Consider the following 15815-nt stretch of genomic DNA (forward strand, 5'->3'; position numbering starts at 1 on the left):
GGAAGTGTATGTATACTTCTGACTTTGATGAAAGTGATAATAAAAATACATAAAAATTCTCCCTCACTCGATTCTGACATTTAACAAATGCAAAAAATATGTTAATATTTATTGATTTAAAACAGAAAAAGTTTACTCTGATTTAATGTATGACAGTAAAGAAATAAAAGTTTTTGTGTTTTTTCTGAAGTGTATGTAAATATCTGGTTTCAACTGTAAGTATTAACAGCCTTTGCTCAGACACACCTATTTTTGAGCAGTTTCTCCCATTCTTGAGAAGCTCTCAAGCTCCATCAGGTTGGATGGGGAGCATTGTTGCACAGCCATTTTTAGACCTCTCCAGAGATGTTCAATTCGGTTCAAGTCTGGGCTCTGGCTGGGCCAATCAAGAACAGAGTTTAGAGCCACTCCTCTGTTATCTTGGCTGTGTGCTTAGAGTTATTGTCCTGTTGAAAGATGAACTGTTGCCCAAGTCTGAGGTCCAGATCGCTCTGGAGCAGCTTTTAATCAAGGATGTCTCTGTACATTACTGCATTACATTACAACTGTGGGGCCTTATTTAGACAGGTGTGTACCTTTCCAAATTATGTTTAATCAACTGAATTTACCACAGGTGGACTTCAATCAAGTTGTAGAAACATCTCTAGGATGATCAGTGGAAACAGGATGCACCCAAGCTCAAATTTGAGTGCCATGGCAAATGCTGTAAATACTTTTGTACATGTTTTTTTTTCATAATTTATTTTCAATAAATTTGCTGAGATTTTAAACAAAATTATTTTAAGTTATCATTATAGGGTATTGTTTGGAGATTTCTGAGGAAAATATTGAAATTAGGTGGTATGCCTGCAAATATGCCATATTCTAAGCTGTTTAACACATCTATCATTGTATATGATGTCATGTATATGATATAGCAGGAATTAAAATATAAAATTTTGATAAGTCATATCATCAGCTTTTGATATTAAACCCAAATGTCTTCACTAGCAATATATTTATATTTGTGTTTTTTTTTGTCACAAATAGAGTGATCACAGGCAATGTTTTGAAGTAAAAACAAATAATCCAACTCAAAACTGGCTTAATTTTGGCTTATTTATTTATTTATTTATTTATTTATTTATTTATTTATTTATTCATTTATTTATTTATTTATTTATTTATGTATGTATTTATTTAAAAAAAAAAATTTAACATTGGTTTATAACTAGCACAGAATTTTTAGGACCCTGTATTGATTTTAAACAACTTATTTTAGATTTAGTTTCCATTTGCTGTTATGTCATAAGTTCCACTCTACTGAAAATGGAGAAAACATGCAGCTCTAATTCCAGTCCAATTCCAGTCCAATTGTAAGTCCAATTGTACAAGTATTGACACCCGTGCAGCCAACAAATATCAACAGTTATTTTACAACAATATCAGATGGTAGACATATTGGGCAAATCAGAATAACTGCTAACAGCTAACAATACATACTGTATTTATAAAGGAACTATAAATGTAGAGAAGTTAAATAATATACATCATAGTAAAATGATGCCGAGAATCAGCAGAAGAATCTAGAATTATTGACTTTTTACTTCCTTTTTTCCGCGTATGCAGTGGCTGCCTTATTCTGGTATTACCTCAAAGTTGACAGTTGATTCTTATCCATAAAATATACAATTAACTGAAATATTGCTTATGGGACTGACCGTAATTACAGGACACTTGAAGGTCAGAAATGACCCGGAGAAGATTGTTCATCTGGTTGGTCCTCTGTTCAGTCTCTATGATGCTGTCGGTGGCTGGGTAGGCAGAGTCGATATAAGTCATATCAAACAAATAAATTCCTAAAAAAAAAAAAAGAAAAAAAAAAAAGGAGAAGACAAACTTAAATCAACACTATGTAAATTCAGGTATAAATAATCCTTGGTGTATGTATGTTTGTGTGTGTGTGTGTGTGTGTGTGTGTGTGTGTGTATATATAGATCATATACCTTATTCTACAAAAGGTACAGGGATTGGACTGCTGAGGACTGGGGTAAAGTAATTTTTTCTGAGAACAAAAGGTGAGCGCTACCATTAGTCCTGTGTCATGCAAACAGTAAAGCATTCTGAGACCATTCATGTGTGGGGTTGCTTCTCAGCCAAGGGAGTGGACTCACTCACAACTTTTCCTAAGATCACATTCATGAATAAAGAATAGTACAAAAACATCCTCAGGCAGCAACTTCTCATAAACAACCAAGAACAGTTTAGTGATGAACAATGCCTTTTCCAGCATGATGGAGCACATTGCCATAAGACAAAAGTTATAACTAAGTGGCACGAGGAACAAAACGTAAAGAGTTTGGGTCCATGACCAGAAAACTCCCCAGATATCAATCCTATTGAGAAATTGTGGTCAATCCCCAAGAGGTGGGAATACAAAAAAAAAACCACAAATTCTGACAAACACTAAGTATTGATTATGCAAGAATGGGTTGCTGTTAGAGAGAGTGTGGCCAAGAAGACTGACAGCACGCCAGGGCAAATTGCAGAGGTCTTGAAAAAAAAAAGGTCAAGGCTGGAAACATTTACTCTTTTCATAAACCTAATGTAATTATCTCAAAAAGCCTTTGACACTTATGAAATACTTGTAATTATATTTTAGTATAACATATTAACATCTGACAGAAAGATCTAAAAACAGTGAAGCAGCAGACTTTGTGAAAATTAATATTTGTGTCATTGTAACATTACAAATTTCTATGTGGATATTTAGTCTCATCATTACTGACAAATTAGCACACTGAAACTAAACCTGACCAAGATCTTAATATGATAGTGACCCTAACACTAACAGGTTAATAAATATTTCATGTTTCCCAAACTCTGAACATGACAGATTAATGATTCAAAACCCATGCTGAATTTAGGGATTTAAGAGAAAAATATGGCAACCCAACATGCACAACAAAAGTGGCACTCACTTGTAATCAAAATGCCAATTAAATTACTGACTTTCTAATGTGACCTTAGTACTGTTAATAAAGAGCATGCCTTGAGTCTATGCATGTTCTAATATATTGTATAAAACAAGCTGCTTTAATACTCTCAGTATAGTGTTTAGACTGTTGTACAATAAAATGTTTCTTACTAATAAAACAAAATGGTGCTGAGTAGAAAAGCACATTTGAACTACATGTCAGTATTCAGACAAATCTATGCTGCCATCAGTATTGAATTGTAGCAGTGCATGTGTTCTTTTAAAAGCTCATTTTGATTCAGTTCTGAAACCTGGCAAAGCCACTCTTTGCGGTATCTGAGCGAAAATGTCTCCAAACTATGGCTGCAATCAAAGTCCTCATAGATTAAAAGCAAGAGTCAACTCTCATGATTTTAGAATTGGGAATTTCTATTTTGTGCCTCCATTTACATTCTTTATACAATTATGTTATTTGGCCACTTTGTGACATTTAAACATCTAATCATGTTGACGGATTAACCCTGCTGACTAGGAATTGTATAAAAAAACAAATTGTACCTTTAGATAGACAAAAATGGCTGCTAATAAGGTGACTTTAAATTCTAGCACTTGCTTGGCCACTGATTTAATAAGGTATCAAATGTCAAGGAGAGCAGCTATCAAAGATTATAGTTGTAAACTAATGGTTGACCTTTATGTTGTCCTTTAGGGGTACAGAAATAAATGAGTGTGTGTGTGTGGCACTGGTTGGTTAGGGAGGTCAGAGGATGGCTTCATGCTCTATAAAAAGTGCTTACAGATCAATTACGGAAACATTTCTTTTCACAGTAAAAAGAGGGAAAAGGACCACCCATGAAATAGACAGACATAAAATCTTTAAATAATAAAAAATAATAATAATAATTTTAAATGTAAAAAAGAAAACTGAGTTGAAAAACAAGTGTTAAGTGGAAAAGTGTATGTATGGAAAAAGTTCAAAGTACATGTCTGTTACTAGTGTCTGGTTGACTCAGAGGAAAGACAAATCCTTTTAAACAAATCCTTAGCCATATTTGTGTAATTATGTCTGCAAAACTATCTCTGTGAAATACATTCTTTAAAAGTATGCCAGGAGAGAAATATGACAGATTACATTTATAGCACATCACTTTTGAAAATATTTTCATGCACAAGAAAAGTTCAGACCGGTTTGATTTATTAAAGTGTTTAGCCAACAAATGAGTCACAAAGAATTAAGCTTGTTCCTGGTGACATAACTTGAAAAACATTGGCCAGCACACACCCAGACACCCACCCACTCATGCGCACAATCACAAAAACATACTGAGAGTTATGAAATATTGTAAAATAAATGGATGGTCTTAATAGAAATGAGTGTGCTGGGTAGTGATTTTCCCATGCATTAGGAGAAAACTTATTTTAACAACTACAGCATATATTGAAAAAATATATATATAGTATATGAAACAAATATGTATCATATATTTACCTTCAAGACTTATAGCAAGCCAACTTAACACTAACTGGACTGAACTTTATGGTAAATTAAATAGAATGGTTTAGAGAAAATATTTTAGAAGGAATTTCTGTTTACTCAAATAGAAATGCTTATACTACAGAGTCTTACAAGCAGGGTTGTGTTCAATTTCCCTGGCAAAAGTACATTTGATCTTAAGCCACGCCTCTAAAAGTCTAGTGACTGATATTCATCAGCTGTGATGTATTAATAACAATCCGAGTAACCTGAACACATGTGACTGCTTTGAATCCCCAACATAGATAGATATGACACTTGGAAATAAATGTTTAGAAGCCAAGTTTCAAATTTAGGATGTATAAATAAGGGAGACATTTCATATAAACATTTATCCTGCAATCAATTATAGCACATGGAAATGAGCAAACAGTAATTTAGCAGAAATAAATACAGCTTTTGTTTCATAATTATTTGAACAAGAGTAACAGATCTGAATAAATACATTTGGTAATTGAATGGTTGGCCATTGTATTTTCATTGTTTGTGCTTTATAGGCTTGAAGCTTTAATAAATGATCAAGACCAAATGATGTAATATTAATGTAAAGTGTGTAAGAAACAAAATACCAAAACCTAATTTATAGCAATGATGGAAAATATTATTATTTATAATCAATAAAAATGTGTTTAATATTAACAGACATGCCAAAACCGATGAAAAATGAAAGGGTTTATAAAAGATTGCTGCTTAATAAATATTAATTTCTTGCAAGAGTTTGATGCAGGAAAAACAGGGCAATTCCCCCCCATCCAGGGACCTCTGGGCTCTACAGCAATAGGGATTTTATGCGAAAACCACAAGCACAAAAGTTTTGACGTTATGCCATTCATAGTTCATGTCTGAAAGCATAACATTTGGTAGTTTTGGGTTAAAAAATAAATACATGTTTATGACAAGAACTACCTACATCCTTAAGTTTCTTACTTGTGAGAATTGAGATCCTGTACAAATTCTTATACTACAACACAGGAAGGTCTGAAAACTATCATAAAATGGTTTGATAAACACTTCAATCTAACAAACGGTGCTTTTTTCACACAAATAAACACACTCATGTTTTGTGTATTTGATTGTATACTGCAGCTGATAGTTTAAATCAGGACCTGTCAAAATGATCTTATTAACTAAACTCCAGTCAGTAAAGGAAAGTTACTAAAATGACTTCATAATGCATCAGAGCCAGAAACATGCTGAGATTCAAAGTAAGCACAGATAAAGGTGTTCAGCACAAATAGAAAAACTACAGCACAAGGCTGACAAAGATCATGACAGGGTTAGGGAAACACTTCCATCTGACTTTAACTGTGCTTATCTGTAAAAAAAATCTCATGCTGCCACTGCCAAAAACGTTTTAGTCTCATTTATGCAGCTATCGGTGGTTTGGATGTACGCTAGCAGAACATGACCTTTCCCAGACAGCAAGCTTGAATTTGCTGATGGAATTTAAAGAGAGCAGTTCTATGTAATAAGTTGTAGACCTTGATTGCACAGAGATTCGAGGACATGAAGAAAAAGGCTGGAATAAGCACACCTCCTTTCAGCCTTTGTGGAAAGTTTGACAGACAGGCTGACGTAATGGTCTCTCTGAGAGGGTGAACAAGAGAAAATGGTGCTGCAAGACCGAATGGAAATAATAAAATGTACAGCTTGGTAATTCATAAAAAAATCATTAACGTCTAAAATTATTTTTGCTGATGCTTGCAGGTTTGGTAAGGCATCATAGACCAACAATAGCACAAAGCATATTAAACCTCATTTTCAGATGATTTTTCTAATGTTGTAGAACACACCATGTTCATTTTGGAAAAAAATTCCTCTTAACAAAAACTTCAAACAAACACATTAAAATTAATTATTTGTTAAAAAAAAACAAAATTCTTTTTTAAATTTTAGGGGGCATCAACCAAACAAGTCACTGTGTATGAGGGGTTACCATAGAAACAATAACATTAGACTGAGTGCATTAATATAAACCTACCACTTGTCTTTCTCACACACACACAGTACTAATGTGCTGTTCTAAAAAGATTTATAATATACAATATGGTGTATGGCACAATGTGTCAAATCCAGAACCAATGAGAGTAAAATTACATATAATTAATTATGCATTAAGAATTTACAAAATATGCCCTACATCTACATACCTTTACATTTTTTGTTTTCTCAGCAACTACATCAAGTTTTTGAGGATTTTGCTCAACATATTTGGATTACTGGATTTACTGTACATATTCCTATAAATTCATCACATAAGGTCCCATAAGGTTTGGGACCCTATATCTCTGTATAATATGTATTGAATCAAGTGAAAACACTAGAGCATTAAAGTTTATTAAAAAATTACAGGTGAACTTGCAAGGCAGGCATCTCTGGACATAATGTTGGAGGATACAACTGGCTTATTCATTAGTAACTTGAGCACAGGGCTGAATAAATGAAATCTAATGCTTATTGCACTTTAACAAACAGAAGGAATCAGAAATAAAATGTGAACATGGTGTGAGCTGGGCACAGTGCAAGCTAATAAAAAAGTTTTATTAGATGTTTGGGCTTTACATAATACATTCAGCTAGCATCTATGCTTTACAAATTCTACTTTTGGTTGTTAAGGGAGACATAAAAATGGCAGTCACGCGACAATTAACAGTGATGCAATTGTGGCTTTCTGCCATGTGGCTAATGTAAAGCATGTTAAACTTTATATTTTATTCAATACATTAATTGAATAGTAACAACTTACTAAACTTACACTCTCATGTTCTAAATGTCTAAAAGAGAGAGTCTTTGTGATTTGTAGAGGAAGAAGGTAATGCAGCTCTCATGGTTAATGCCACAGTTAATTTCTACTGATAATGTGCCAAAACAATGAGCTCATGAGTTTCTGTGCAGAAAGTGGATTTTCCATATCCTCTCCTACATAAGTACACAGTTTTGTACCAAATACAGTTGCTCTGAACTTAACAATTATGGACCCTGCTGCTATGCTGCATTGTTCCAGCTTGTTGAATGCTTTGTGCTTTGTGGAATAACAAAACTCTTTCGAATTTAGATTTGAGGTATGTTCCTTTATAAATAATTCATCTAGCCACATTGTCTCGCTGGGGAAACACGTATAAAAAACATTCTAAATAAAGTTGCACTAGTCTTACAGACGGCCTTTCTTTTTTATACAAAAAATAATTGTTTGAAATACAAAAATCAGGGTCATGATTTTGTTACAGATTTATAAAAAATATTGCAAAGGATTTTTTCTGTCCGCCTCAAATCTACAACCCGTTTCATCTTGAGTACAGGAAACATTAATTCGAACGGAAATAAAAAGTGTTTGAATGTGCTGCTGAGATGTCTGTGGAAATGTTGCTCAGCTAGTCAGCAACATTTTAAAAAACAGATGTGTTTTTAGTACATTATACCATACATAGCGGAAAACAGAAAAGGTCCTCTTTTTGTGGCTTCTCTGGTTCTGAAACTCCTGAAATAAAGCCTGAACAGCCAGCTGCGTTAACGTGGAAGATATTACTCAGATTTAAGAACATGGAAAGCAATAAGAAGGGAGGGCTACAGAGTAAGCCATTGGACTTGTGTTATTCACTGCACCACAGAGATTCCCAGCTCCTGTTTTTCCACAGCACTCAATGTGCCAATAAAATAATTCTGCTCACTTTTGGAAAGGAAGAAGAAAGAAATATATAATTTCTCAGATAAATGTTGGTAATCTGCAAGGTCTGTCACCTGAAATTGCCCACAACTCTCAGAAATTGTCTCAGAAGGATTGATGACAGCAACTGATTCACAATTCTCATAAAACAGTAGGACGCAAGGGTCTTTAAGGGAATACATTACACCTAGGGAAGGGAATCAAGACGAGAAAAAAGTATCTTCTGAATGATTCTCATAAACAAACTACTTATGAGTTCAACTTTAATATTAAATCAAAAGTCAGATTAATCCTTTTACCATCTGCATGAATTCTCATTTCCAGCAACAGCCATTCAAAGTCTGATTTATTTTGCACATTGAGAAGTAAAGATATATAAAATCTATATAAAATTATAATTGGCTGTTGCATGTATAACCAAATAAATTCAATAAGGTATATTGTATTGCTGTTTTCTAAGGAAAATGCCTACAGTACATTTTTTTTGGTTTAATTACATAATTACACTATGTGGCTAAAATACCAATAAATGTGCTAGGTGAACATCCAGTTCTCAAACTGTTTCATAAGGATATTAGAGCAGCCAAACGCTTGATAGTCTGTCCTTGCTTACTATTATTATTTTTTTTATTAAATATTTTATTAGCATAGAAGTAACATAAATAACTTACACTTCTGCCTTTTAGTGTTTACCCTGGTTGACTTCATGCTCCAAGCTGTCAGTTTACAAGTCACTAATTGAAAACAAGCTGTGTTATGCAAGTAACAGGTAATCAACATACTGTACACGCATGAGCACACAAAAAATTTCTAAATGAAAAAAATCTAACTTTTGTAAATTTTGCAAAACAGCTTGGTGAAGTTTGGCTTATGCAAACATTTACATACAACGTGAGATAACTGTAGTAGTAAGATGTTGGGTTGTAAAGATTGATAAATGAGGGTTAATGTCTTAATCTAGCTTAGTTCATGCTTAAGGGCATTGTCATGGTGGAACAAATTTAGACTAGTTTAAGTGAGTGGACATCCCAATATCACAACATTTAAGACTTTTTATGTGTTTTCAATTTAGTAAAATTAGTTTAGGGAAGATACACATATGGGTGACACCGGTCAGGTGTCCACATACTTTTGTCCGTATAGTGTATGCTGTTCCAGGCTTCTTGGAGAATGTGCTTCTTTTGTCACTGAAAGTAAAATTCCAGACAAACTCAATTGTTTAAATGAGAATCATAGTCATAATATTGAATAAAGGGGATTACTTGCAGCAAAGTATTTGAGTAGTTGACGTCTGAAGAATACAACCAAAAACTGTTTCAAAACATTCAGAGTTGGGTTAAGCACACGTATTGAGGATTTAATAATAAGAGCGATTCAGATGTTACATTAGAACTGCAGAAGGCATAGCAGTAATAATTCTAACCTTGACCTTTAGCACACTTTTCTTGGGTGATCTTAGCCCCAGTGAGGAGCAGTATTAAAACCAGTGCCAATCTGATAGTTTGATGGGACCAGTGTGTCAGGCTGTAATTCAGTTAAACTAAATTTACACTAATATGATAGTAATATGATAAATACGCCTGAGACTGTTAATGCATGAATATCGCACAAATATACTAGAACCCAATAAGAACTTTATTGCAGTGGTTTCTATCTTTAAATTCATGTGTCATACTAGACATTTTTTTATTATTATTTTTTATAGTGCCTTTTACCTTTTTTGCATCATATAACATTTTATAATAATGAATAATTTTTTTTTAATTTTTATTTTAACTATTTCCTTCTTATGCAAAGATTTTCAATCCGTAAATTTTTGGGGGCTTAAAGACAAATGCCTTTAAGTGTTTTACTGTGGCTATATGCTCAAATCTAATGCTCCCTCAGTTCTTTGGTGACAACTTGAAAATCCCAGCTCTCTGATAAATATATTTAGATAGAATATCAAGATTTTATTGTAGATATCTTTTCCATTGGTTGTGCAGACAGGATGTGACTTTATATGGGACTGCTCTTTGACCTGTCCTAGACTTTGTGAAAAAACACAACCTTTGGCTGATATTCTCAAGCTGCGGTCCTTCATAATAAAAAAAGGACAGATGAGAATAAATTCAGCAGCCACATCACATCTAATATTCTGGATTGCATTACGTACAGTATACAGTATAGTATAGATGACTCAAATGTAGCACAGTGCCAGATGATATCTACAGCACATCTGTTTCTTACATTTAAAAGATTTAACGTAACTGACATAAAGACAAATCTTAAAGTGACCAAAAATGTGAGGGCTGACAGTGCAGCTAAACGGGCTGATTTATGAAAAAGCTTTTGGCTTCTGCTGTGACTAAATTTCTTCTTTCTCTAAAAAGTTAGAACAAAAACACCCCCCCCCCAAAGTAAAAGCTGAATAAGTCATCCATTCTACTGAAGAATGACATACACCATGCTGGTGTTCTCTGCACACATGGTGCTCACATTTTACACGTGTCACCGAGATCTCATTCCTGCCCTTCACTGGACAAGGCGTTGCATGGGGAAGCACATGCAGAGCTTCAAAAACAAGCTACCACACCTTATAAATTCATATTAACAAGACTTCTTACTTCTTACATAACTTTAATGAAACTATGCTGTCCGCTCTAACCTTGGAAATAATCTAAATTAAATGACATATACTGAGGGCAGCAGACTGTAAGTCTGGTACCCATGTGTGGAAAAATCCAAATAAGAATTGGCCATTGGCTTTTAGAGAAGCAGAATAAAGGTAGGCAGTAGTCAGCCAAAAAGAAAAGAATGCCCTTCTGCTGTTTCACATTAATTTCATTTGCTATTCACATTCAACTATAGAACCTTTGTCCAAATGTACAAAAATGAAAAGGTCTATATACAATGAACAACACACACAATTATATAATGTCCTATATAAACAATAGGTGAAACTGAATAACGCTTTCATCTGATAAAGAACTTTAAAGCTGTCAATGTTGACCTTTTTTATTTCTGTGCTCTCAGTCTAAAGGAACACTGCCTTTGCTTTTAATTCTGCATTTGGTATACCTGCAGTAAAACACGAGTCAAAGTTTTGAATAGGTTCTACTTGATGCCCAGCTTGTTGCTTGCACTGCTCCCATCACTGTCCTTTGGTTTAGCACATTAAAACCAGTAGACCTGAACCCAAACATGGATGAAACAAAGCACACCTTGTTCTAAGAGGCTCCACAGCTGGAACCAGGAAACAGTGTGAGTGTGAACATCAGTGCCAACTATGATTTACTGCTGTATTTTTTTCCCCTCCTAAAGTGTATTTAAAATATATACCCTTTTTGGTGAATCATCAAGATCCAGATGCATATAGTGCAAACTTTTTAAAGTGGACAAAAGGTTCACCTAGTGCTGGCAGCCTGACAGAAATAAATGCAAACTCCACTAGATTTTGCATTGTGATTGACATACCAGAAAAAAAATCTGAGGGATTGTGGAAAAATGAATTTAAGCCTGCTATTTTCCAACATCCAAGGGAATGCATTTAATGGTATAAGAAAATCTTTTTTTTCCCCGCAGAGTGTCAGACCAAGCTGACATGTCCATTTTCCCTCAGAGATGCTTAAATAAGTGCTGTTGGCAGTTTTACATTTTTTAGGGAAGGAAAAACATTCAAAGTACTTTGGCTGAAGTCTTATCCAATATCTGGTTTAAAAAAAAATATCTAAAAAAAATCAGAAAAGGAATGAATCAATTTGTTGTTGATATCTGTGTGATTGAATCTCATAAGAATGGTTGAGTCATATTAGTTCATACATGCTCTCTTGACATTTTCCTTTCAAAGAAACATCAAGTTTGTCTAATTTCTAAGCTTCTATAATCAATATATTTAACAGAAACAAATGTACACCTCTCAATCGCTTATAAATGTTTAAGGGGATTCTCTTTAGACCTTCTTCATGTTCAGGTCAAACATCAAAATGAGTGTGATCTCATTGACTTGGACTGTGGCATGGTTGCTGGAGCCAGAAAGCCTGGTTTGAGTATTGCACAAACTGCTGATCTCCATAATTTTTTACACACAAAAGTCTCCCGAGTTTACACGGAATAGTGTGGAAAAACAAAAAACATCTTGTTGATAAAAGAGATCAGAGGAGAATGCCTGGACTAGTCTGACTAGAAACTAGAGCTTACATTAGAGCTACTCAAGTCAAATACCCAAATACACTTTCAATAAACAATAACCACTAAACCAGTGGTGGACGAAGTAAACAAAGCATGTATTCAAGTAAAAGTAGAGATACAGTAGGTGAAATATTACACCAGTAAAATTAAAAGTGCTCTCTGTAAACTGTCACTTGAGTAAAAAAAAGTATTTTTTTAACTGTATGTTAAAAAATGACGCCATGACCAAATGTCTCCCCCATTAATTAGTTTCAGCTCCTCTATGATTCAGCTAGTCACTGGATGAGTAAGACATATTCTCAAAACAGTCCACAAAATTGGATACATTTCTGAGAGCTCCCTTTCATGTCTAAATATCACCCTAAATGCATTTATTGCACAATTAAATACACATGTTATTGTGCACAGTTTATCAAACTTTCAGAACCCAGAACCAAACAACTCCCTGGCTAATTGTAGCTATAAGATACATACAACATCCATATACTTATAATATAGCTAGCTAGTGCTAGTTTACTAGACTAGTTAAGTTGTAATTGTTTTGTTGCAAGCTACACACATTATTATAAACTACCTACTATAAATTATAATGTTATGCAAGCTAAAATAAATAGAATTTGGGGTGAGAGTAGGGAGCAGGTTGAGAAGAACCTGGAGAGGTGGAGGTATGCGCTGGAGAGAAGGGGAATGAAATTCAGTAGGAGTAAAACAAAGTACATGTGTGTGAATGAGAGGGAGGGCAGTGGAGGGGTGCGGTTGTAGGAAGAATAGGTGGTGAAGGAGGAGGAGTTTGAGTACCTGGGGTCAACAGTGCAAAGTATTGGAGAGTGTGTTAGAGCAATGAAGATTAGAGTGCAGGCAGCGTGGAGTGGGTAGAGAAAAGTGGCAGGAGTGATTTGTGATAGAATAGTATCTGCAAGAGTGAAAGGGAAAGTTTAGAGGACTGTAGTGGGACCTGCTATGTTGTAGGGTTTAGAGACAGTGGCATTGACTAAAGGACAGGAGGTGGAGCTGGAGGTAGCAGAGCTGAAGATGTTGAAATTTTAATTGGGAGTGATGAGGATGGACAGGATTAGAAAGGAGTTTGTTAGAGGGACAGCGCATGAAGGACCTTTTGGGGACAAAGTGAGAGAGGCCCGATTGAGATGGTTTTTACATGTGTGAGGGACGTGAGGTATATCGGTAGAAGAATGCTGAGAATGGAGTCGCCAGAAAGGAGGAAAAGAGGAAGGTCAAAGAGGGGGTTTATGGATGTGGTGAGGGAAGACATGCAGGTAGTTGGGTTGAAAGAGGCAGATGTAGAGGACAGAGGGGTATGGAGATGGATGATCCACTGTGGCGACCCCTAATGGGAGCAGCAGAAAGAAGAAGAAAAAGAAGAAGAAGAAGGCGAAGCAGTTAAAATAAATATTGTTGCACTATGCATAAAAGCATAGCAGGCAGCACAACATAACCAAAGTGGTATACAGTTCTTAGCCTATTTCATGAAATGCATTAGCATATACTATCCTCATAACAAGATGAGTAATAGAGCTGCATAAACACCTTTTATCTTATGCATGTTCCCACCGACTTTTTTCTCTCTTTTTCTGAATTGGAATCCTGAAACCATTTTTTGTCATCCATAATTTTAATTTGGATTCAGCTCTCCTTACTGACATGATGTTAGACAAGGTCTTGTCAGTTCTCCCACTGGAAACTCTGAAGGCTGAGGTGACTTCTCCTTTCTGAGTGTATGAGTAAGGGTACTTCTCCAGGCAGTGGTTTACACTTTAAGTCCCAACCAGGTTCATTGAACGTGACATGATAATGATATAATAAATGATGCAACCACACAAATGAAAGGAAAACAAAACAAACAAACAAAAAATTAAGAAATGCGAAATGTAGTTGAGAAAAAATAAGATATTTGAAAAGTAGTGAAGATAAAGTAAAAGTTTCCCTATACGTAAATATTTGAGTAAAGTACAGATATACGGAAAAACTACTTAAGTACAATAACGAATTACATTTACTTCGTTACTGTCCACCACTGCTGTAGTCCACCCCGCACTGTAGTATGTTAAGATGTGTTTATGTATAGTGGGTTTTGTTTGTCAAGTAATAACTAAGGATGCAATTTTTAGAGCATGCTGCACAGCATCAGGATGTTTAGAGGTATCAAGGGCAAGTTTGCAATCACTAAGGCCAGAAGTCACTTCTGCTTCCACCCTACATTTACACAAAGATGAACTGTTGACCACCCAACCTTCAGCAGTACAACTGTGGCATATTTTCACAATGAATACCTACAGAACTGTGATGATGTATAGAGTGATTGAGATCATACTGTCCCTGTAGGAAAGTCCTCTATAACTTGCCAAGGAAAACAGCATATGATGTGACATGACATGTTACAGCATGCTCCAGCAATTATGCCTGTTTCTCTTGTTAACAGAGACTTTCTTATAGTTGCATAGTTCTTCAGGGCAGGTGTCATGTCATAGTTTTTTCATTTTGTGGGTGATAAATTGTCTGGGTATAGTCAGGGTTAAAACAGGTGACAGAATTGATGGGAACTCTTCGTAGAAGGTGTATTGAGAATAGTAGTTATAGATTTATTTTAGCTTTGACCATCAAGTAGTCTGAGTAGATTGTCAACTTTTAGAGCCTCTCAGTCACTTGGGACACTTGGCTTGTTAATTAAGTTTTACTTTCAGTGGGAACAGGTTTACATCTAGAAAAGATTGGTTTTCTTCTTCTTTTTTTTTTTTTTTGCATTATACTGAGAGTCAATTGTGCAGACATTAGGCTTACATTGCTTTCTTAGATTTCCAGAGGTTCATAGTTGCCTCAATCTGAATAGCTGCTATAAATATATAGTTAAGATAAAAATGATAGATAAATAGATGAAATACTAAGTTCTTCTACATGTCCTTAATGTAGTTAAGTACACCTGGTAGCAAACCAACAAGAATTTAGGTCCAAAATAACTGCCATGAATACTTTCCCATTCCTCTTTGCAGAACTAAATCAGTTTGACATCTGTTGGTGAATGTGGAGATTTGGATGCTTGTGCACAAAGGACAATCCACCCAAAAAGTTAATAATCGGATAGTTATTGCTTTGAAACTGCTGATTTTTAAATGATGCGGCTGCTAGGAAACTACCGTAATTTCCCTTATATAAGCCACACCCACTGAATTGTATAAATATTTTTATTTTTAACATAAATAAGCCGCATCTGTCTATAAACTTGTCTACACTAATGTACTTTACACAGGCTTTAAAGAAAGACACGTTACACACGGTGTAACGGGTGAAATATGGTGCGCTTCCTTTAGGAGCATAGCGGTATTTTGGGAATAGCATGCCGCTGCATTTTTCCGGTATTACTGCATGTGTGCGAGACGAGGAATATGTCCTTATTATTTTCTGATGCTGATTTCTAAGTTTCTTTGACTAACCCTTAACGCTGTTGCCAAGAAAAATAAAAAAGCACGAGTTTTGGA

At 35.0% G+C, this 15815-nt stretch overlaps 1 protein-coding gene across 2 annotated transcripts in view; it reads right to left on the minus strand.

Annotated features, from left to right (window-relative positions):
- Positions 1 to 15815, minus strand: part of ralgps1 (Ral GEF with PH domain and SH3 binding motif 1) — a 106433-nt gene that overhangs the window by 19522 nt on the left and 71096 nt on the right. For both annotated transcript variants that reach the window (XM_046870595.1, XM_046870597.1), the window contains exon 9: positions 1701 to 1838. In XM_046870595.1, coding sequence (XP_046726551.1) covers positions 1701 to 1838 — 138 coding nt within the window. The remainder of the gene's footprint in view (positions 1 to 1700; positions 1839 to 15815) is intronic.

This window comes from Silurus meridionalis, chromosome 17 (assembly GCF_014805685.1).
Source record: "Silurus meridionalis isolate SWU-2019-XX chromosome 17, ASM1480568v1, whole genome shotgun sequence".
Classification (NCBI taxonomy): domain Eukaryota; kingdom Metazoa; phylum Chordata; class Actinopteri; order Siluriformes; family Siluridae; genus Silurus; species Silurus meridionalis.